At 41.1% G+C, this 22,645-nt stretch overlaps 1 protein-coding gene across 1 annotated transcript in view; it reads left to right on the top strand.

Annotated features, from left to right (window-relative positions):
* Positions 1 to 22,645, top strand: part of LOC134006660 (rho GTPase-activating protein 6-like) — an 81,810-nt gene that overhangs the window by 50,054 nt on the left and 9,111 nt on the right. Inside the window, exons 2-8 of the mRNA XM_062445607.1 lie at positions 11,005 to 11,164; positions 15,196 to 15,267; positions 18,652 to 18,800; positions 19,521 to 19,649; positions 19,746 to 19,941; positions 20,058 to 20,113; positions 22,392 to 22,542. Coding sequence (XP_062301591.1) covers positions 11,005 to 11,164; positions 15,196 to 15,267; positions 18,652 to 18,800; positions 19,521 to 19,649; positions 19,746 to 19,941; positions 20,058 to 20,113; positions 22,392 to 22,542 — 913 coding nt within the window. The remainder of the gene's footprint in view (positions 1 to 11,004; positions 11,165 to 15,195; positions 15,268 to 18,651; positions 18,801 to 19,520; positions 19,650 to 19,745; positions 19,942 to 20,057; positions 20,114 to 22,391; positions 22,543 to 22,645) is intronic.

The raw sequence follows: 22,645 nt of genomic DNA on the forward strand, positions 1-22,645 counted from the left end.
CAATACTGAGAGATGGAAATGTGACTTTGACTGATGAAGTGTTTAAAAGATAAAATCATAATCCAACCACATCTAAGTGTAGTAACTGGATGCAGATTTAAATTGATTGACTACATGCACAGCTGGGAAGCCAGTGAGGGATTGTGTCCGTGTCACTGGACTCAAGCTGTTTGGCTACAGGTGCCTGCGTGGAGGATCTGCTGGTAGCTTGAATCTCTCCATCCAGTCAGTTTTGGAAATGATGATATAAGCATGTGACGCGATCCACAGTTGCATATTTGTAGAACCTGCTGCGGTCTGGAGCCAATGCCGAACATTTTTCAAGAAGCTTGAAACGCATTATACCAAATTAGTCTCTACTCAACTTGTTTGATGGGAAAATGATCGCTACTAAACCCCAGACACCTGTTTTTTTTTCTCCTTGCAAGCGATCCTTTCATCTGCTCTGCTTCTAGTATCTATTTAGTGAAATCAAGCTCAAATCTGGTGGCTGAAAGACTACAATTGTCATCTGCTCTATTCTGTTTGGCAAGTGGTTAGACTACTGCTGAGTTGTGACCTTAATTTGAGTTTCAGATCACTCCACCACACACTCACTCTCACACACACACACACACACGCACGCATACAGGTCAAAGTGGACTGAGTGCCCGTCTCAGTCTCCACTGCTGCTATCAGACCACAATCAGTTTGTCACAGTTCAAGTGGAGCTAGCGATGCATTTTTCCACTTATTTATGCTAAACTGCGTATTATTCCCACCTTCTAAAATGCATGCACACACTCACACACTCACAAGATTCAGTAAAAGAGCTCTACTCTCCGTGCAGGATTAGTAATGATTAACCAGCTTCATTAACTCAGCCGGCTATTCAGGTTTGAGTGAGCAAGGAAGACAATTTAGTGACTCGTATACAGTGGAGTTTACACACATTCCTCAGATAGGGCACAGTTTGTGTATCTGTGTGTGCGTCAAACAAGGAGAGGGAGATGAAATGCTGGAGGGTGGCATATTGGTGGAGGAGAATGGGTGATGGGTAGTAGACATGCAGAAGTGGGGTGGTCTCAAGTAAGGATTCACAGTTTTAATCCTGTGTCCATAGGTTAATTGTTGTGTTACATGTAAAAGAAAAGAGTTTCTCTTTCTGTAAAACAGTTTCAAATGTTTGATGATTGATCCTGCACTCTACGAAGGTTCATCTAATCAAAAGTGGCTTTGGGAGTAACTACAGTAGCCACACCAGTCATATAAAACCATAGTCCACTGTTTGTGGGTCATAGTAGCTTACAGAGCCATATGGAGAGAGCTATGAAGAGATGTTTGTTTGGATATCAGTGGGTAAAAACGTTCTTTTCATTTCAAACAAACAATGTGGCTGCTGAGGTCTAATACATTCATCTCTCCATCGTCCTCCTGCCGATCTAACGACTCTATAGCAGTCCTATTAAATGCAAAGGATTTCATTTAAATCTCTCTTGTAACTGTACAACGCTCAAATGTTATGTTTCACTCGGAAATTCAAAACAGAACAGAAGCTAAAGACAATCTAACTGCTGGGACTTAAAAAGAAGAAAAGCTCTAAATAAAACTTTAAAATTCAGAGAGACAAAAATGGGATTTTGAAAACTCCCATCCTCAGTGGAAATTATGACATTGGATATGGAATAAATTGCAAAAGATGATGAAGTAGGATGGACAGAAGAAGAAAACAATGAGGTTATCCATTTTTTAATAGTCTGGCTCCTGAAACCTCCCAGGCAATTTAAAGGTTTCCTAACACGCCCTGTTAGCAAATCAATGGTTTGCAAGGCAAAGTAGAAGTAAGGACCAGTTTCTGACATGTGAAACACAGCTTCACTAAACCTCACCCTGGTTTTCCCTATTCAAACTCATTTTAAACAATTTGTACCTCATCATCTATACGGTGGATGGTGTCATTTAAGATAATCCTCAATAGTCCATAATATGACTCAGGAGCTCAATTATCACACTAAGGCTGCGATGTTTCACCTCCCACTAAAGAACAGTTGTAGCATCACGATGCAGAAAGAGTTCCAACACAGAGCAATAGAAGACCAAATAGTATGACAGACAGAAGTCATATCTACTTGAAAAGTGTCTCAGAGACAAAAAAAAAAGAAAAAGTAATTTAGTTCAGAATTGGGGAAAAGGTTAGTAACTTCAAATATCTCAAGCTTGTTTTCCAACACAAATCCTCAGTGTAAATGCCAGATGTTATTTTGCATAAATTTCAGTGTTGCCAAGAGTCAACTGTCTCTGACATAAATCCAGTCTGCCAGTGACAGCTGATAAAGAAATACCCTGACAGATTTTTGGATGATATTTGTGGTCGTTCTTCGATGCATAGATTGCTTTGAGCCAATATCACGCACGCACAAAACCCACTTCTCATTCTACTATTAACTGTGGTGTAGATACAATACCTGATTTTCTTTGCTTCTTGCTGCTTATGTAACCATTATGCAATACCTTAGTCTTCAAGGTCGGGCCTCATTATTGCTGCAGGGGCCTTCATATTAATCTGTCTTTAAAATGTTTGAAGTTCGCCCGATGCTTTAGATGTGCCTGCCAATGATTGGGGGGGATATGTGGAGCACACACTCCGAGTTGCTTTTGCTCATTCTGCAGACTGAGCCAGCAAGACCTCATTAAATGCAAAGGCAGGAGAAAAACAATACGCAGTGAAAGCCGATATCCACGTTTAAATGATTTTGTGCTAATTTGCAATTCCTGTAATTCTATGTGTGGTGCCCTCTCACAGCAGGAAAATGTGCACTTACTGCTCAGCTTGTCATTTAAATAACAATGAAAAGCAGTTGAGACAAACAAACTGTTGACAAATACAAAAAAGGAAGGAAAACGTGAGTAAGAATTTCCATAAAGTGCATAAAAACAATGCAGTAAGGGGTCGCACACTTAAACTGGATCAAGTTGCGCATTGTCGGAGTACATTGTGTCATTCTTCTGTGACTCAAGAGCATCAAATGTGGAAGTGAATACCAAAGCGGTTCTGACAGTTCGTTACTCTGAGCCAGGTTTTGCATTTTGGTTCTTTTCAGGAGGGAGGAAACGTGATCACTACAATATGCTGAAGTACAAACATGGCTTTTGTTGCCAGATTGTGACTCTCCAAGGAAAATGTTGGACAGACTGTCCTCATCTGCACACTGGAGAGGACACAATTGGCTCATAGTTGTTTACAGACACTAATATGCATCACAGTTCTTTCATATTGTTTTGACATTTGACAAGCACGGAATGGATGTTTGACCAAAAGAAATGCATTAACAGTGTTTTTTTTCTGCATTAAATGGAGGTTTTTCAACACCAATATTCACCATTTTTGGTCTTGCTCCCTTTTGACCGTTTTTGACCTTTTAATTCAACGTTTTGCTCAGATTTTCCATTGCAAATCCAGATTGCACAGTAGTTATGGATGTGTCTGAATCAGCCATTATTCTTCTTTTTGGTTTATTTAACATCAAGGCTGCAAAATAATTACTTCCACTGTGACTCTCTTGGTAATTTATTTTGGTAATTTCTTTGATTAAAGCAACTGCAAGGAACTTTTAACTGGCTATGAAACGGTCTCATGATGCCTCTATATGACCCACATAAGCAATTGACACCATCAGCGAGAAGATTGGATGTTTCTATATAAGTATTCTAAGTGCCTGACACCAGGGAAGAATCCCTGTGAAATCTGATGAAATGATTAACGGCACACAATCCAGAAGAGCCTTCGTTCACTTTACATGTAGCATTGTATGAGGGAGTACAAAGGTGTTACTAGTTAAAAGTAAAGTTAGACTTGTTGTCGGCTTCCTGACTCAAAATAGACTAGAAAAAAGAAAACGGGGAAGCGCAGGTGAGCTGATAGCACGAACAAGAGAGCAGCCGTGTTCGATCGAGCTACAGTGTGAATGAAGTGAGGGAGCGGTATAATGAGAACAAAGCAGTGACTCAGAGAAATAAAATGTTATTTTCTGATTGTTTCACAGCGGTTGTGTTCAAAAGCACAAACAAACACACCCACACCTTCGCACAACCCTGAGGGAAGGTGCTGCATTGCTGGATTTGGTGTGAACGCAGCCCTACATGTAACTTAGGCGTATTAAAAGCACTAAAAGTTGACTTTGCCTCGCCAACATCATATTACACATATTAATCTTACATAACCACAAACAGATGCATTACCTCATCGCTATGTATCCTGCAAACAGCTGTGTTTAAAAAAAGAAAAAGAAAGTAAAAAAAAAGAAAAAAGTAAAAAACAAGTTTAATCTTTCTTTCACTTGCTTCCAAAACAAATGCATGTGCTAGCCAAGATTTTACATTCTGGGAAAGCACTACCACTTTTGTCCACAGGGGTCACCAAAATCAACACAAAATGAAAGTTCCTTCAAGTGACTCTAATTGGCTACTCAGAAAAAAAGGAAGCAAATTGTCATATTTGGGAAGCTGAAAGCACCAAATGTTTTACATTTATATTAAATGATTTCATTGTGATTCGTTTTTGATTCATGGATGTACAAGCTAATAATTTCATAACTGAGTGTCATACATTATATCTATTGTAGCTGCATATAGACACAACCATTTACAACTAAGTCACAGCAGCTACCCTTTTCTTTTTATATGCATTGGAATGGACGGTATGATAATCACATTATACTCTATCTGCATGACCTGCCACACAGTAGGTTGATAACCTTGTATTTTACAACCATTGATAAGAGTGACACCACATAATTACTTTCACATTAGGTTATGTAACATGTTGTATGTGGCTAACCGAGATCCATAAGTGGGTATTTGTTTCCGCTCAGGCTGTATCAGAGCAACCCAAAACAGGTGGAGAAGCCTATTAATCGTTAGTGTCTGACAGGTACATGTACAAACATGCGTGCACATGCGCGCGCACACACACACGCGCACATTTGAACAGCGCTGGCTGACAAACGAGGGTGGTCAGTAATTACAAGCAGATGTGAACCTTTCAAGGGTTCCAGGTCAGTGAAAGCAATCTATTACATGCATGCATGAAGCCAACCTGTAAAAGAAAAAGAAAGAAGAAAAAAACAGAGAAGTGTTGAAAAATACTTGTGCATTCCTCTAGTTCAGCCTTGTGGCAGAGTGACTCTGCTCAAGGGTCATTTAAAGCCAGCTGCAACACAAAAGGGAATGAAAACAAACCAAAAGTACGACATGAAGAACTTTGGAATGCTCCTTTAATGTCTGTATTTGCTATAAGTGATCTCTTCCTGGGCCTCTGGTACCTTCCTGGAATATCACTGCTCATGTCATCCTTGATTGTAGCTTATACAAAGCCGAGCACGTGGTTTTGTCATTACCAGATGTGTGTGTGTGTGTGTGTGTGATGTGTTACAGAACATGTCTATAAGTCATAGATAATGTTGTGCCTGTAACTGGCAGCCCATGTTTGACTCCTATTGGCAGATCCATTATTTTAATTATATAACTATATAGCTGTGAATGTACTAATGTGTATCACCGGAAATAAACAGGGTTAACATATTGCATTGATTCAAGTGAACTGTATGACACCACCGGTCTATAGCAATACTAGAGGCTCTGTGCAGCTGTACTTGCTGATGTCAGCCTGCTGACACACTCTCAATGGCAGTGCTAACATACTGATGTTTAACAGGTATAATGTTTATCATGTTCACCATCTTAGTTGAGGAGCTGAGACTGATGGAAATTAAGTTTCAGTTTTGTTAAACATCAAATTATTGGAGAATTTTAAGTTTTGACCAGATGTTGGCATTAGATGAAAAGTCACCAAAATCATTAAGATTCTTCCTCTGGAGACTATGAATGCAATTTGCTAAGCATGTCAATAGTTTTTGATATAAATAGGTCTGGACTAATTGTTAGACCAACCAGCTGACTGATCAATAGATCCTGCGAGCCACAAGGCTAACGTCGCTTCTAAAAATAACAGCAAAACAGACCATAAAATGAACATGTGCTATAGATTATAAAGCAGTCTGCATCGTAGTTACAGTACCAAACAAAAAAATCACTTTTATTATCACTTCATGGCACTTACATGTCTCTTACACGGAAGACTTGCAGACTTGATCTAAAGATGCTGATACTAACCTTATTAAGTGCTTTGAATATCTGCCAGATGTGACTGATCCACATTGTTTCAGTTATGAGTGTTTCATTTAGTCATAGTGCGTTGCTGACTTAACTTCTGCCTATGCCACAGCATCCTCGGTGCACAATGTTTCCTACGTGTATTTAGATCTTAAGTATCACATCAACACTGTGGCATTGGGAGATATTCTGACTTTGGTATTGGAGTGGGTATCAGGAGAGAAAAAGTTGGAATGGTGCATCAGTCACTTTTTTCAAGCTGATACACACTGAAAAACTAACCAAAGACTCACCATTGAAAAGCCTCAATTCAGTCCAAGTAAATCAATTTCAGCAGGAGGCCACAACACAACATATAGCCTGTCTTAAACACTTTCACACTGTTGATTGCTCAAACCAGTGGATTAAAAGCTTATAGCAGTTTTTTTCCTGAAAAGAGGATTTACTTCATTGTCTCTATTTACAGTCGTACTGGATAGGGATATTTCCGACAGCGCTTAAAGGCGGCGTGTGCGTGCATACATTTCTTTGAGAAGTGGGGATTGTTTTCTCTCTTTCCCTCATCACACATGTACACACATGCGCTCACACGGTCACATGCATATGACCAGATGGGGACCAGTAACAACATGGTTTGTCAATGCGTTGCCACGGCGCTCCAGGCCAATAACGGTCACACGGATGGCTCTCTGGTGTATGGATTATTGAGCGGAAAAGAAGGAGCGTTATTGTCAGGACAATAATGATCCAGAAAGGACCATTTTTTTCTTCACATAAACATTTATACAAGCTGTATTAAAATGAACTTTTATAATGATAACAGTTATGATGCATTTTATTAACTGTTTCCAAATCAGCTTGACAAAAAACATGGAGGAGTCTTTCTGTGGTCACAGTGAAGTTATTCACTGGGGAATGTTTTACACAGTGCATCTCAGCAACAAGTGTGCGTTTCAGGTGCGTTACCATAGTAATATTTCCCTCACTTCCTGGCCCCCTTTTGATTGTCTGTGTATTTGTTGCCACGGAAACTGACATATTCCTTTGCCCGTTGCTTTTGCGCCATTTGTCCCTTTGTCTGAAATAGAACAGAAACCACATGCTGCACTTCACTGTATGTCCTATTGGCATTAGTCATCTAACTGCACGCTGCCAGTCCAGTCAGCAAAGCCATTCATCTTTCCCGTGAAACATCTGTCAGCACCGGCAACGCAGACAACACAGACAACACAGACAACACAACAAACACTCAATCCAATGCTCGATAGATTCGTAAGGCTTTGCGTAACATTTTATATAACATGCATGTATCACTGAGATGTTGTTTGGCTTTAATGGACTGCACACTTGAATCACCCTTTTTTATCTACTGCTTTTCTTTCTTCCTGTTTTGAGTTTGATCAAAAGCCTTTTCATGATTTATATTGTTTATTTCTGCTCGTGCAAAACTCAGTCAGGTGTTGCAAGTGTTAAACTGTGAGATTATTTGATCCATTCCAGCAAACATCATCTGCAGGGGTTAGAAATCGCTTTAATAAATACAGAGGGATACAGATGATGTGTAAAGGCTTAGCAACCAACTATTTTGGAGACAAACAACAGGAGTTAACGGATTGTGACAGGAGCTGCATTGTAGATTTGTCTCTATACGGTCTGTTCAAACAGTGTTGCATCTCACTAAGCAGCCACGTCATACTGGGCTCTGTGATAATGAATGCTTTGGTTGTATGTTCCAGAAGAATCCAGTGTTAATGTGCACTGCAGCTTAACATTTGTGGGGTGAACAGTGGATGAGAATAACATTAGGGAATATGTTATGAGGATGTCATGTTGCTCATTATCTCTACTGATACAGCCAAACAAAATAAGGTGACTATCCTGATCTCAAGAGGAAGAAAATGAGCACAAGTGTATTTGAAGCAGCTTTCTAACTGGAGGGTGAAAAAACAATGTGAATCCCTCCTCTTGATAATTTTATCATGAACTCCGCATGACATCATGGCCATCAGTCAACGCTAATGGTTTGAAGTCCAAAACTGTTCCAAATCAGTCTTTAATCTTGGGAAAGGGGGCTTCTTTGCTGAGGATGTAATACACAGCTTTCCACAACTACTGCATCATGTTGGAATTTGTTTCCCCTTTTCCTTCTTTTGACCACATGAAGGCTTCTAAACCAAGATTCACCTTCATCTTTGAGCAATGTTCTGTCACTCCCAGTTGACTTTTTTGATGGTTGTCTGATGCAGAACAAGGCTGTAGTTAATTTGTGGGGGGAAGGTTGTGGAGTTTTAACACTCTAGAATGAAAAATAAAAAACACATGGTGGGAATTTTAGACTTGTATAGGCTGATTTTCGTATTTCTAGACTGAGCAGATGCACATTTAACCTCTGTTAGGGCTTCCAATAATAAACGTAGAAGGTTATTCCTTGCAGTGTGGAGAAGGTTTAAAGAATAATAAATATTTGGATTAGTTTGAAAAACACAAATAATTCAAACAGTTCTGAGGTGGACTGGGTGTGATCTGCAGAAATCATGTGCAGCAGCTCTGTTTTGTTCAAACTACTCATAGTACAAAGATTGAATTGTGGTGCACAAAGATAACAAGTCCATCCATGACAATGTTGATGGACGTCTGCTTTTGGCATCCTCAAATAAACTGAGTGAAGACAAATACTTAAGTGATGGACATTCAGTTGCAGATGTATTTAACTAGAATATCCTTTTGTACATAGTTAAACTGTGCCAGGGGTCAAAGATTGTGTGTGTGTGTGTGTGTGTGTGTGTGTGTGTGTGTATGTGTAGTAGTAGATAGTCGGTAGACTCTCGCTCATCTTTTGTTTGCACCTCAGGGTGTCGGTATAATTCACACACAAACACAAAGCAGCTAAATAGCGTGCATTGGATTAGGTAAGCTTTTTTTTTTTTTTTTGTTCAATTACCCGAAACGATGAGTTCACAGTACTGTAACACTTCTGCAGCTGAGTAACAGCAGGCAGGCAATAGGAAAGTTAATTGTGTCCTTATGTTGTAAGCAGCTATCAGCAGCCTATTTGATTGGATGAAAATGTTCTTCCTGTTTTATGTTGCCTGCTTTATTTGACCTAATGTCTCAGAGTGGAAGGGAATGACTGAATGATGGATTGACGTTTTCTTTACTGTAAGTGTTGCAATATGGGTATTTGGGATGTGAGGTGACTCACACCTTAAAAAGAATGTTAGAGTAGGAGGGTAAAGTTAGGGGGGCAAATAGTCCGTTGGACCCCCTACTTCCTGCGCCCTTCCAACTATGCAGGTTGGTTTTGGAACGTCTCGGTTTGTAAATTTGAATGAGCGTCACTGCGGGTCACACAGGCTTTCAGCTCATTGTTGCCAGAGTCCAGCAGTGATACCAGGATTTAGTCTCCCCCCCTTCACTCTTCTGTCAGCATTCCAGGGGTTTTCATAGGTTGACACTTAAGAACTGAAGCTCATCCATCCTCTTCAGAAATCCTGCTGGGCAGAACCAGCTCGACCGAAGAGAGGCCTCTTATTTAACTTTTCCAACTGTTTGTCTTTTCTCTTGCGGTGTGTGTGTTTGTGTGTGAATGTGTGTGTGTACAGGCATGTGTGCGCCCCTCAAGCTGTGTGTGAGGTCAAGCGGGAGGGAAAAGGGTTTCCTCCAGCAGCGATAAGCAAGGGCATACACATAACAGCGCGGCTCGATGAAATGCTCTATTAAAGGGGGCAACATGCAACTTGTTTTTGGCTGGACTCGTGACTATTGGATTATTCACACACACACACACACACACACACACACACACACACACACACACACACACACACACACACACACACACACACACACACACACACACACACACATTCACTCACTCAGGTGGCTCTCCAGGTCACCTATGTCCACATCTTGTTTTTCCTCCCATGGCTGAATGATGGCTCTGTTGCTTCACTGCGCTAAGTGGGGTCAAATAACAAGAGAGTTGACAGCGGGAGGACCGATTTCACAAAAATATTGCCAATGGAACCCTTATCATGAAAAGCGAAGAGTAGTTTGTGACATAAAGACTCAGAGAAAACCGTTTTTCTCGAAGACTTGAGGAAGAGTAAACATCATCCAAGGGGCAACTTGAAGAAACTATTTTTTCAAGATAAGAACTGATGTAAAATGGTTGCTCTCTGCTTGAAAGAGTACAAAAAATAATAAACACAGACACATGTGTGTACACTTGTAAGCCCTCTGTCAGGATAAGGCACTGGATAAATTGAAGCCACTCAAATGTTCATCAAAGCCAGGGCGGCTTTTTGGCAGTTCATTACAATTCAGTTTGATTTTGATCAGGGATTAAACCAAAGCTGCAAAGTAAACCTGCCTGCTGCTGAAACATGAGTGTGGTGACTCAGGCGGCTCTCTCTGCTTTCCATATGCTAACGTCTCTCCCTCGACATATGCTTCACGTTCTTCATGCTAGTTTATGTGTGGACAGCATACTGCAAATCCATCAGTGCAAGGCCATTTCAGCGCTGGAGGGTGTCCTCACTTGCTCTACAGAGAAAAAGACAAAACGTTGTTCTTTTCTTAAGTGCATACAGTACTATCTCTCTCGCAGTTGCTCAACAGCCACCCCTGAATATATCCATCCATGCATCCATCCATTACAACCGTAACTTAATCTATTCCTTTATGTTCTGTCATTATGTCAAAATAGCTGAGACAACCTGAACCAACTGTTTACAGATTGATTTTTAAAGCAGAAAAACATCAGTGATATTAAAAGCTGATGTATACATTCTATTATTCTGGTGCTTCTGACGGTCTTATATCACTCTCTGTGTTAACTTGTGTCTATTTCAGGGTGATTTCACCTGGAGCAGCCTGTCAGGGCGGAGTGTGCGTCTGACGCCGGTTGCCATCCAGAGCCTATCAGAGCTGGAGAGGGCCAGGCTGCAGGAAGTGGCCTACAGCCGTTTACACCAGGACTATGACCTGGGATGTCAGATAACCATGCCAAAAGGTGAGAGTTTATTGAGAGAGAGTGGGTGTGTGCTGGATTAGAGAGATCACACAGTGGTTCGGACCAATCAGCGTTGGTAAAACAGTGATGGACAAATGGTTCATCCGATCACCACGTAAGTATTTCTTTTTAAAGTGCCTGCCATTTTCCAGTTTCCATGGATGACGTCTCAGATGGTTTTGTTTAACAAAGCCTCTGACGTGTCAGGTTTCATATCCTTATGCCTGTTACAAAACTGAGTGAAATGGTGTTACATAATTTGGTGTTTGTGAGTTCCGGATGAGCGAGATTTACTGCCTCAATATACTTCAGATAGCGTCACATTTATGTGACTGTTAACTGCAACCAAACAAATCTTTTTGGAACTGTTCTATGTAGCTTATTCCTCCTTTACCCGTGTTGGCTGTGCATGCATGTGTGCTTGTGCAGCCACTTTCAAGTGTCTCGTAAAGTAAAGCTAACGCTCCATCCTCTGACCACATCCTTTTGTCATCCCTCAAGTGTATTTAAGGGAAGTCATGTATGGTCTCTGTTTGGGGAAGCTTTGCCAACACATGAATTTAGATGTAAACCACACTTCACATCTGGATCGGGTGCTTCCTGCCTGACTTGGTATCTGTTGACCCCCCCTTATAACGACACGCGACTCCCTTATGGCTGCAGCCACCGCACTAGTCACCATGCATTAAAAAGTACTAAATGTCTCCACATCAGGCTTTATTTGTCCTTGTGGCCCTATCTTAAAGCTCAACGACTGTGTTCTGCTACTGTAAATCAAACCATTAAGTGACTTAGAGTTCTGAAAATGACAAAATTAGGCAAATTAATCCAAATCTAGCAATAACTGGTAGAGCATTGCAGAAGTTGGTGGTTTGTTTCCCAATGGGCCCACCCTTGCTAAAAATGCCTGCATGCATCACAGTTTATACATAGAAGAGAGTAAATATACACAACCCCACTCAATTTAAAGTAAAGAAGTGGGAAAGATATAACAAGTTAATAAGCTTCAGAATGAGGTTATTTGTTCAGTGAAGCACACACTACACTGAATACAGGAATGCCTTACATATTTAAAAAGGACTGATTTAAAAGATTTAAATCTGTGGTTTTGAGTTCCCAATTTTCTTGCATAGATTTTGGGTGTATTCACTTTCAGTTGTCAACTTAAGTATTAGTGGCTCCCAACCTTCTGGTTTGTGACCCCAGTATGAAGCCCTCTAGATCCCAGTTTCACATTTCAACAAGTTGTGATGAGATGAGCCAAAAAATAATTAAAGGCATACCATGGAGAATTTGTTGGGCGATGTTTGTAAACACAACATTCAAAGTTGCCCCCTCCTCCCCGGCTCACAACACAAGAGTGAAAGAGAGAGAGAGAGAGAGAGAGAGAGAGAGAGGGAGTTAGAGAGTGAATAAAGGGAGGGAGATGCTGGTGAGGACAAAGCAGTGAGTCAGATAAATAAAACATTATTTTCTGTTTGTTTCATGGTGGTTATGTTCTGAAACACAAATGGTTGCTACTCTACGAGTCCAGACCTCACACCCAGCATGCTGTGATTGGCTAGGGCTTACACACCCACCACCCAAAGATTGACTCCCAGAAGCATCGCCAACACCGCAAAATAATCAGAAAAGGAGAAAATACAGGCAGAAGGCTGAGTCTCTGTAGATAAATACACTACCACACACTTCTAGTGGGTCATAGGAGATGACTGAGAGGGATTATTTTAGTATGAGTCTACATCGTTTTATAGGAAAAGATGTGAAGGCAAAAACATTTAAAATATATATATATATATTTTTTTTAGTTAATCAGTTCTAGACCCCTTGGATTTCTCTTGTGACTCCTTAGGGGCCCGACTCCCAGGTTGGCAACCACAGGTTTAGATAGTCCAGCTAAAATGTTTGTTTGTCTGAGAAGTGTGTTTTGCCCCAACAGACTTCTTTATAGTGATTTCACTTGTGTTCACTGCTTAGTGGAATGTTAAATGATGGAAGCCAAACTTGCAAGATAAGACCCAAGTTGTAATAAACCGGAATTATCTTTAACTTCCAGTTTAAGATTAATTATTGGTTTTAGAGCTGCGAGTCTGTGCACATTATGCAGACTAGATGCAGCCTTTTTTTAATTTTTTTATTTTTTAACTTTACTGTATAGGAATGGAGTGGCTGCCATAGCAGCAGTATAGTGCAGCCAGTGGATTATCCAGGGCCTTGCATTCCAGCTGAAGGTTAAACCTCTCCCCACCATGATTTAATACGTACTTGTCTGTGTTGCTTATGAATTCCAGAGCCCCTGACGGCCGCCATGTGCTAGCGAGGGAAATATTTCAACTCGTGTGTAAGAGAGAAAGAGAGAGAAAGAGAAAGAGAGAAAGAGAGAGAGAGAGAAAGAGAGAGAGAGAGTGACAGAGAGAGAGAGAGAGAGTGTGAGAGAGAGAGACACAGAGAGAGAGAGAGAGAGAGAGAGAGAGAGAGAGAGAGAGAGAGAGAGAGAGAGAGAGAGAGAGAGTGAGTGAGTGTGTGTGTGTGCATGATTTCAGCACTGCTAATGTGGGTTTTTCAGCCCTGCTGTTTCTCATATTTATACCAAAGGGATCATGTTTCTTGTGGTTCTTCATGAACAAAAGACAGATTAAAGAAAGATAGAAGTGAGAAAGAGGGATGGAATGAGGGTGTGATGAGCCAGAGAAAAAGCGACAAATATTCATCAGACAGTTCAGTTTCACAACTGCTCGGAGTTGAACTGGGGAGGTTTGGAGGTTCGGGGGATTTCCGTACAGCTTTGGGAGCCATCTGTCAAAAATCCAAACCATTTCCTATCTCTGCTTCTCCCCTCTCACTCTGTCTCGCTTCCCTCGCTCTACATCACAACATCTGCTTTCCTTCTCCTTCTATCTCACACCCCGTCCTCACTGTTTCCCACCTATTTTTCCCCTCATACACCCTTAAAAACACTCGCTTCACTCACCTCTCAGACTCTGAAAAGGACACGTACATTTCTCATATCACTACAGTGGCAATTAATTGATTATCAAAGAGCAGCTGCAGTGTTCAACTTGTTCAGATTTGTCAGAGATGGTTTGGACACATGGGGGAAACTGAGCCTGCTCCCTGACGTAAGTGGCTAATGCTACCATGGAGCGTGTTGTGGGAGCAGGATAAAATTTCCCGAGAAACTCATTTGATACAGCTGAAGAGAACATCTGGGGGTTCAAACTGAGGTTGTTAACCAGCAGATCAAGGCATAGTCCAAGATGATCTGATGTGTAAAAGAGTTGGTTTTGGATACTAAAAAATCCAAACAACGAAACGACTGAGCGACAGCATTAAAAGTCGCTGATGTTTCCAAAGAACTGAAACCGTGGCCTTAAATGAGACGTTTTCCCAACCTGCGAGGATTCCAACAGTTTAAAGTTGCGTGTGCCACAGTTTTCATGGTTTCCTGATCATTAATCAGAAAATTCAGCAGTCATCCATCATATTGACAGCTGATATAAGTAGCTTTCCTCCACTGAGACAACTCCAGTCTAAAAAGTGGCTGTAAAGCTCTCACAAACACACACACATACTCTTTAGAGCAACTGAATGTTAACAAAAGTTCCATGATGCATTTCTGGTTATTAGACTTAATCTATTACGCAAGGATCATTAGTATCCTACCAAATCAAGACCTTTGTCACAGTGGAGGATGTTTAATGTTTAATGCTATTAAGATCCGGATGAAATTTATCAAGTGAAAAGTGTATTCATGAATCCTGGTCAGTGTGGATGAACAATAAAGGTGATTTACTCTAATAGATTATAACAGATACATTTTAATGCTGACTAATACCGTAGCTGATCTTGTGTGATGTTTCAGTTAAATGGATTTGGGCTCATAGGCGACTTCCCTCCCCCCCTGTGGCAAATTTATGTCTGCATTCTTGACATAAGCTTATTAGATATAATAAGCCGGATAAGATGAAGCAGATATGAAAATCATTGGTTTCGGATGATTTATTTGCTTGTTTTTCTTTTTATCCCCACAGATGGACAGAAGAGGAAAAAGTCGCTGAGGAGGAAGTTGGACTCTTTAGCGAAGGAGAAGAGTAAAGACAAAGGTACGGCGAGTTGTTTTGATATGCACTCTGACATTTTGCCAGTTCGCAGTGTTTTCTCTCTATCTCTCTCTCTCTCTCTCTCTCTATCTCTCTCTCTCTCCCTGTCTCCCTCTTTGTTACGACTCACTCTGCGTCTCCATCTCTCCTTTCCCACCATGTGAGACAGAGGGGCTAGTCTGTGGTCTCCACCCCTCAGGCAGGTGAACAGTGAGGTTATAAAAACACAGTTTCTGTTTACTGGGCTTTGACAGTTTATATTTAGCTTAAGTGGAGGGACTCCTTGTAAGGGGACGGGCTCTGAGAAGCAGCCACTCTGCCGCACTAAGCAAAGCATATTTGGCAGAAAGAGAAACCGATCTTAGTCAAAAGAGCCCAGATGGAGATAGAAGCAGAAGATAAAATGAAACAGGCTTTTCTTCTGGGAGCTGAGTCTGGGAGCTGATCTCAAGTCTTGTTTACAATAAATACACTTGGGAATGTGAGAAATACACACACCTATCCAAGTTTGTTTTTGATAGCATGTCATACTCTAACCAGCGCTGATTTTCTGCAGAGCTTGCATTGTTCTCAAATGACTGATTGTAATGGTAGGAGTGTTTTTCATACAAACTCAGTAAACACGTACTCCACATGAATGTAAAACTCTGATTATGTTGTAGTGATGTCATCCAGGTTATCTAAGATTCCTCAAAACAGAAGGATTGTGGTGATGTGCAGTTTAAAACACTCTTTAAAAGGAGGGTCTAATGAATGATGTAGCCCTGTTGCATCATGGGAAGTGTAGGATCCAGTGTTTTTGGAGCGTGACCCATACTTGGGGGCTAAAATCAGGATAGCTCAACCCCTACTCAGTCTCTCACATGTCCTTCAACTTTATGGAAGTTGGAAGTGACATTTACATCACTTGACAACCACTTTAAAGATTATATGACACAATCCATAAAGACTTTTAAGGGTTTATTTTAGGGAGCAGTTACTTAATCCTGAGGCAAATCTAGATTTCATAAACAATTAATGGACATAAAAAACAGCCATGTATAGTATCTGACATTGAATGCATTTTGTATGATTTGTCATAATCAGTAATAAAAAAAAAAAAAAAAGTAAGTATTCTTTAGTCATACTTTGGGGCAATTTGCTAGTAGAATAGATTTTGCTGTGAGTGTCAACCTTAATTTACTGTTCCAAGCTGGAGAAACAGCAGTCAAGCTTTGGGCTTTTATATTGGAGTGATGATGCTATGTTACAGCTGTGCGGTCTGAAAATAATACCCATCCTTTGGCCATTCAGAACCAAAAGTCTTAAGATTTATGTAAGGGCCCAACTGTTTTCTGTGTTTTCCCTCTGTTACATGCCTGCCTCTACCCCTCCAGAGCCCAGCTGGCTCAGATGTACATATGGTCTAAACCTTTCTCCCAGGGCCCCTGAGTACCAGCCCTGCTTTTCACTTTGAACCGGGCTCAGCCTTTTCTCTGCGAGGGAGAAACAGGGAGAAAAAGAAAATGTTGCTTTCTTTGATGCAGCCACAGAAACCTGAGTTGTATTTGTTGTGAGAAAACCTCAAACTTCGGTTGCAAATGAGGTTAACAGCTGTTATAATATGCTTTGAGTACCTTATGGGTGATTTTATTTTACCTCAGAAAGAATCAAGCAATATGTCAGTCAAGACGAAGCTTTACTAATTGATCTCTAAAACACTTTTTTGGCACTGTCACTGTATTGTCCTGTGTGGTAAACTCCACCCATTTGGCACTTTAAAACAAACGTTTCGTGTTATTTATAACTTTCCCGAGGCCACAAGACATTCTGCATGCAGAGACCACATCCAGCTAATATAAACACACTACATACACATGAATAAGAAATAGTTACTTAAAAAAGGGGGTGCTGAAAACCAAGACCGCTGCTCCTAAGATGCTGCAGGCCTGGAAAATGTGGATTTATGAAAATCTGTCATGGTTTGATAAATGTGGTCTGGTTCTGGACGCGCTGTGAAGTGTTGTGCATTATGTTGGCAAAGCATTGAACGTTATGCGATCCAGATTGTGTACGTGCATGGTTGTTGGTGAGTGTGTGTGTGTGTGCATGTGTGTGCATGAGTGTGCTGTTACATAAGCCCTGTTAACTCAGTGAGGCTGCAGAGCAAATCTGTTGTGTCACAATGTTAGTGGTCATGTTGTTCATGAACCACAGCCCTCCACTTGTGGTTGTGGAATGCATTTTGCTTTCTCTCTCCTTCTCTCTGTCTCTCTCTCTGTCTCTCTCTCTCTCTCTCTCTCTCTCTCTCTCTCTCTCTCTCTCTCTCTCTCTCTCTCTCTCTCTCTCTCTCTCTCTCTCTCTCTCTCTCTCTCTCTCTCTCTCTCTCTCTCTCTCTCTCTCTCTCTCTCCTCTCTCTCTCTCTCTCTCTCTCCTCTCTCTCTCTCTCTCCTCTCTCTCTCTCCCTCTCTACTTCTCTCTATCTATCTCTCTCTCTCTCTCTCTCTCCCCATCTCTCTCCCCCTTTCTCTCTCTCTGTCTTTCTTTCCCTCTTGTGTACACTCACTCACACATGTACTGAACAGCTGGACTGTTTTTTCTCAGCTGCTGGCGCAGACTTTGGGATTCTGTATAATGGAATATATAGCCTGTGATAGTCCAGAATGACATAATTTCTCTCTGAAGTGAGCCGGTGCATATCTTCATTGTTTGTGGGACAAAACAGACTTGCATCAGAAGTTGGTCCTGAGTTAATTGCAGTTGTTTTGCCTTACTACATTTTTGTAGAAAAGTTTGCTCCCTCAACTCAGAACTTCTTGCCAAAAAAAACTATATTCTGCCTCTTTCCATACTCACCAGGATCACCTGCTAGCTATTATTTACATATGTGTCAGTGCTGAGCAGTTTCTAAAAATTACCTCTATGGAGAACATGACATTACTTGTGGGCGAGAGCCATCAAAGTTGTGTTATTTTGGTCAAAGGCACTAGAATTAGTGGTCTGGTGTAATCAGATTTTTTTCCCCCCTCAATTTTCTTTCTGTGATGTCTTTTTTTGGAAAGCAGATAGAGCTATAAGATTTTTAACTGGCATGGTTAACATGTGTAGTGATGCTTTTATTGCACATGCTTGTGTAAAACGCAAGCTCTAACAGAAGTAATAAAGAGTTTAACTGGATATGTGTTTGATCTCCATGTTGTGTTGCACAGCTTCACAGAGTCTAACAGCTATTTATGGATTTTCTAACAGAGCTTTCTTGTTGCTTGTCCTGCTTTTTGCAGCTCACTTCTTACACTTTTAATGTACACTCAAGTTTCATTCAACTTTCTTGTCTCCTCTTTTCATTCCCTTCCTTTTCTGCCTTTATTGTCCATCTCCACCTTCTTCTTTTCAACCTTTTCTCCCCAGAATGCATCCCCCAGGCCTTCAGCATACCCCTCTCCCAGGTCATTGCTAATGACAGAACGCACAGGCAGCGTCAGGACGGCTATCGTCAGGATCCTCCACAGCGTGAGGAACACAAGGATGCCTCAGACCTCGTCTCATCCATTTTACAGGTCTATCAGTTTATCTGTCACTTCATGTGTTTGCCTTCCCTGATATCAGACTGGATTGTCAGCTTGGTGCACTGTTTCCATCTTCAGTCTGACAGTACTACCACTCTAATAAGTTTCTTTGGTTTGATCACCACTGAAGTATTGGGCTGGTGGTCACAAACTCTCGCAAAATACAGCAAATCAGACACTTAAATACGTTTCTGAAAACATTTGAGGTGAAAAATAGACAACGCAGTAACATAATCTTGATTCATACTATTCGATCAGTGTTGCCTAGTTTATTTCCTCCTTGGTTCACAGCTTGACAACGTTTGCTAATTTATGAACTCACTGTGCCGTATACATCATGCACATGCATCTCCTGCTCTACGTGTAAAATGAATGGCCAGACAAATCAGTCAACTTGGTGGAGTGGGAGGATTCAAAGGTCTGGACCTAGGCAAGTGAATGCCTGTCTGTCCTTCTTTTCATTCAGCTGTTTCTGAAAAAACCAAAGGAGTAAAAAATCTGCCAATGATTCTGTTAGTTTTAGTTATATTTGTAGGAACTTCTGTTTATAGAATGAGGCAAATCATCCCACCAGTAGTGTTTGAAGACAATGAACCAACTAAAAACTCCAACTTAAGCCCACAAACTTTCAAAGGCATTTTCTGTTGATCAGAGTTCTCTTGGATTTGTCAAACGTAACCAAATCTAACTCTTGTGTTATCCATTCTCCAGTTTGCCACCAAGCGACCGTCCAACAAAGAACTATCCAGCAGTAACTCCTCACTGAGCTCCACATCGGAGACAGCCAATGAGTCCACGTCGCCCAACACGCCTGAGGCTGCACCGCGAGCGCGCAGGAGGGTGAGACACGCTATTAGTGCTCATCCCAGTCTGAACTACATACAGGGGATCAGTTGTTTGTAATCTGTTTCAACAAAATGCATGATTAACCTTCAGGGAGGGATGTCAGTGGACTCCATCACAGACCTGGACGACAACCAGTCCCGCCTGCTAGAGGCGCTGCAGCTTTCTTTGCCCGCCGAAACGCCCAGTAAAAAGGAGAAGCACCGGGACAAACGGCTGAGCCTCAACCCAATCTACCGTCAGGTGCCTCGGGTGGTCGACAGCTGCTGTCAGCATATCGAGAAAAACGGTTAGCAGCTACTCTACTACTGTAGCCATCATATATGTACCTCTAGCCCTTCATCTATCCTCTGCCATCTACCACAACTTATCTTTTGATACTTTTCCTTTCCCTTTTCCACTCAGGTTTGCAGACTGTGGGGATTTTTCGAGTGGGCAGCTCCAAGAAAAGAGTTCGACAGGTATTTTTGAGTTTCTCCTTGGTTTGCAGAAGACATCCGCATCTTTACCCATCAACAAATCAAAGGCAAAATTTCCAGAAAGTGAAATTGCGTGAAATGTGTGAAATGTTCTTCACACATTATTTTCCATCCACAGAAGGCAACACCAACAAATAAAACCTCCTCTCTAAGAATAGATTGTGTGATAAACCAACACAGTTCACCGAATATGTGCCATGGTGCCAAAGCTCCCTCTATTGCATTTGCCACCTCATGACAGTAAACAGTCCTTCATTCAAGAGCCTAACTCACATGTACAAAGACGCACTTCTTGAATATGCCTGAGTGTTCCAACAGAGCTGGTCCTAATGCTGTAATTGTTAATCAAGCAAACAGCTTCTTACCAGATCAGTACATACAATATTGCCGTAAATTATTCTACTTACTCCTACACCTTTCATTATCTTTTACCTTTGACCCCAGTGACTACACAATTATAGAGTGCTTAAATGCTTCATTTAGCTTGTGGAGCAATCAATGTGGGAAGCACATTTTTTCTGTTACCTTTTCAGTTTCATGTTTTTGCAACACTGATTTCTACTTGTTATAGTTGAAAGAGCATGAGACAGTCATGGTAATTGAAGGGGCGAAGGTTATTCATTCACCAACAGGCACAAGAAGACCTTCAAGTAGGTTCATGTTCATGTTTCCTGCTGTACAGCTGAGGTGGGCTGCCTCGCTTGAATTAAAGACTGCCTTTTCTAGCATCAGAAGAAATGATGTACACATACTGCATGCAATGGATAAGGCAAGTGTTTGGATTTAGAGGAAAAAAGAACAAACATACAGTATATACATATGGTCTTAGTATATGAGTGAGGACGGACAGACTGCTGCAGAAACTCTTGTTGCAGAAACACATTTGAACGTCTCAGCTGTCACTCAGCAGCTGCGGTATTCATGAAAGCTCGCTGTGGTTCTGAAAGGCAGTGTTTTGTTTGCTATTTTTACTCCTCTCACAGGAAGTTCAGAGTTTTCATACATGCTCTGACTGTGGCTAGTCAAAAATAAAATGTGCCTTGACAATGTGACATCATCAGATATGTTGCTATGTAACAACAATGCCCATTTCTGTTCATACCAGACTGTTCCTGTCACATTCCTCCAGTGTCTCAAGTTTTTCTAGTCATAAATCTGTCATGAACAGAGTGTTTTGGTTAGGCGCCTATTCAAATTTTGAAAGTTTGGAGGGTATAAGGGCTTAGAACATGATGATGAAAGTATATTAAGGCCATTCCTGTGTTCACTTATGTCTTACAAGTTATCGCATAAGAAACTTTTGGGTTGATACAATTTGTTACACAGATTTAGTGCCAAATGTAACCATTTTTGACCACTCAAGAAGAAGAAGAAAAATCCCTCCAAAATACAACATTAAGACACCAAGACTTTGAAGAATACCACCGAAAAAAACTTGTAACAAAAACTTTTGACATATGAATGTGAATATGTCAAAGGACCCATTTGGAAATGGCCATGCCAGTTTTTCCCTTGCCAAAATGTAGCTCAACTTTGGAGCATTATTTAGCCCCCGTACTGATGAGCTAGTATGACCTGGTTGGTACCAATGGATGCTTTAGATTGTATAGTTTCAGTTTCTAGCTTTAAAACCTGCTACAGCCTGCCTCTGAAATATAGGAATGTTGGATGAGGATGCTGTCATTCTTGTGGAGTTTAAGAGGTCAACAATAATGTGTTAAATGTGGTTAGTCTGACCACTCTACATTTATTTCTTTATTATAAATAGTTTGTATTCACACATCTGTATATCACTTGCAACAAGTGTAAATATCCATCTTGCATTCTCTGCTGGTTTGTGTTGATTCTCTCCAGTGTCAACATTTATGCATTCACCACAATGGTCAGATTACTATAAAATAACATTAATACTACTAATAAATAACAATTAATCACATGCACTCACTGATACTGTAAAAGGAAATGTGGTAGATGAGTGAATAAGCTGTAGCCTACAATATGTATATCTGTCATCATGGCTTACAATAGAGTTTTTTATTCTCTGGAAGTCACCCACAGGGCAGATTGCATAGATTAAGATCCATACTGGTAAAACTAGTTTGAAAAGAGCATCTACCAGGTCACTTGGAAGACCAAGAGGAAGTCGGTGTGTGTGGGTGTGTGCGCAACTTAGAGTATAATGTCCATTGTTCTGTGTGAAGGATGTTTCTGAATCCCCCTCCTCCCCTTTGCCCTCTCTTTCTTTTTGTCGCTCCTTCAGCTACGTGAGGAGTTTGATCGTGGTGTCGAGGTCCAGCTGGACGAAGAACACAGCGTTCATGATGTGGCTGCTCTGCTGAAGGAGTTCCTCAGGGACATGCCCGACCCACTGCTCACCAAGGAGCTCTACACTGCCTTTATAAACACCACATGTAAGCTTCCATTGTCCTTTTTTTCCCCTCGCTGACCTGACCTCCATTCATCTTTTTCCTCTCATGTTGCTGAAGGACTTCCTCACATCACAAAATATTGCTT

This window comes from Scomber scombrus, chromosome 24 (genome assembly GCF_963691925.1).
Source record: "Scomber scombrus chromosome 24, fScoSco1.1, whole genome shotgun sequence".
Taxonomy (NCBI): domain Eukaryota; kingdom Metazoa; phylum Chordata; class Actinopteri; order Scombriformes; family Scombridae; genus Scomber; species Scomber scombrus.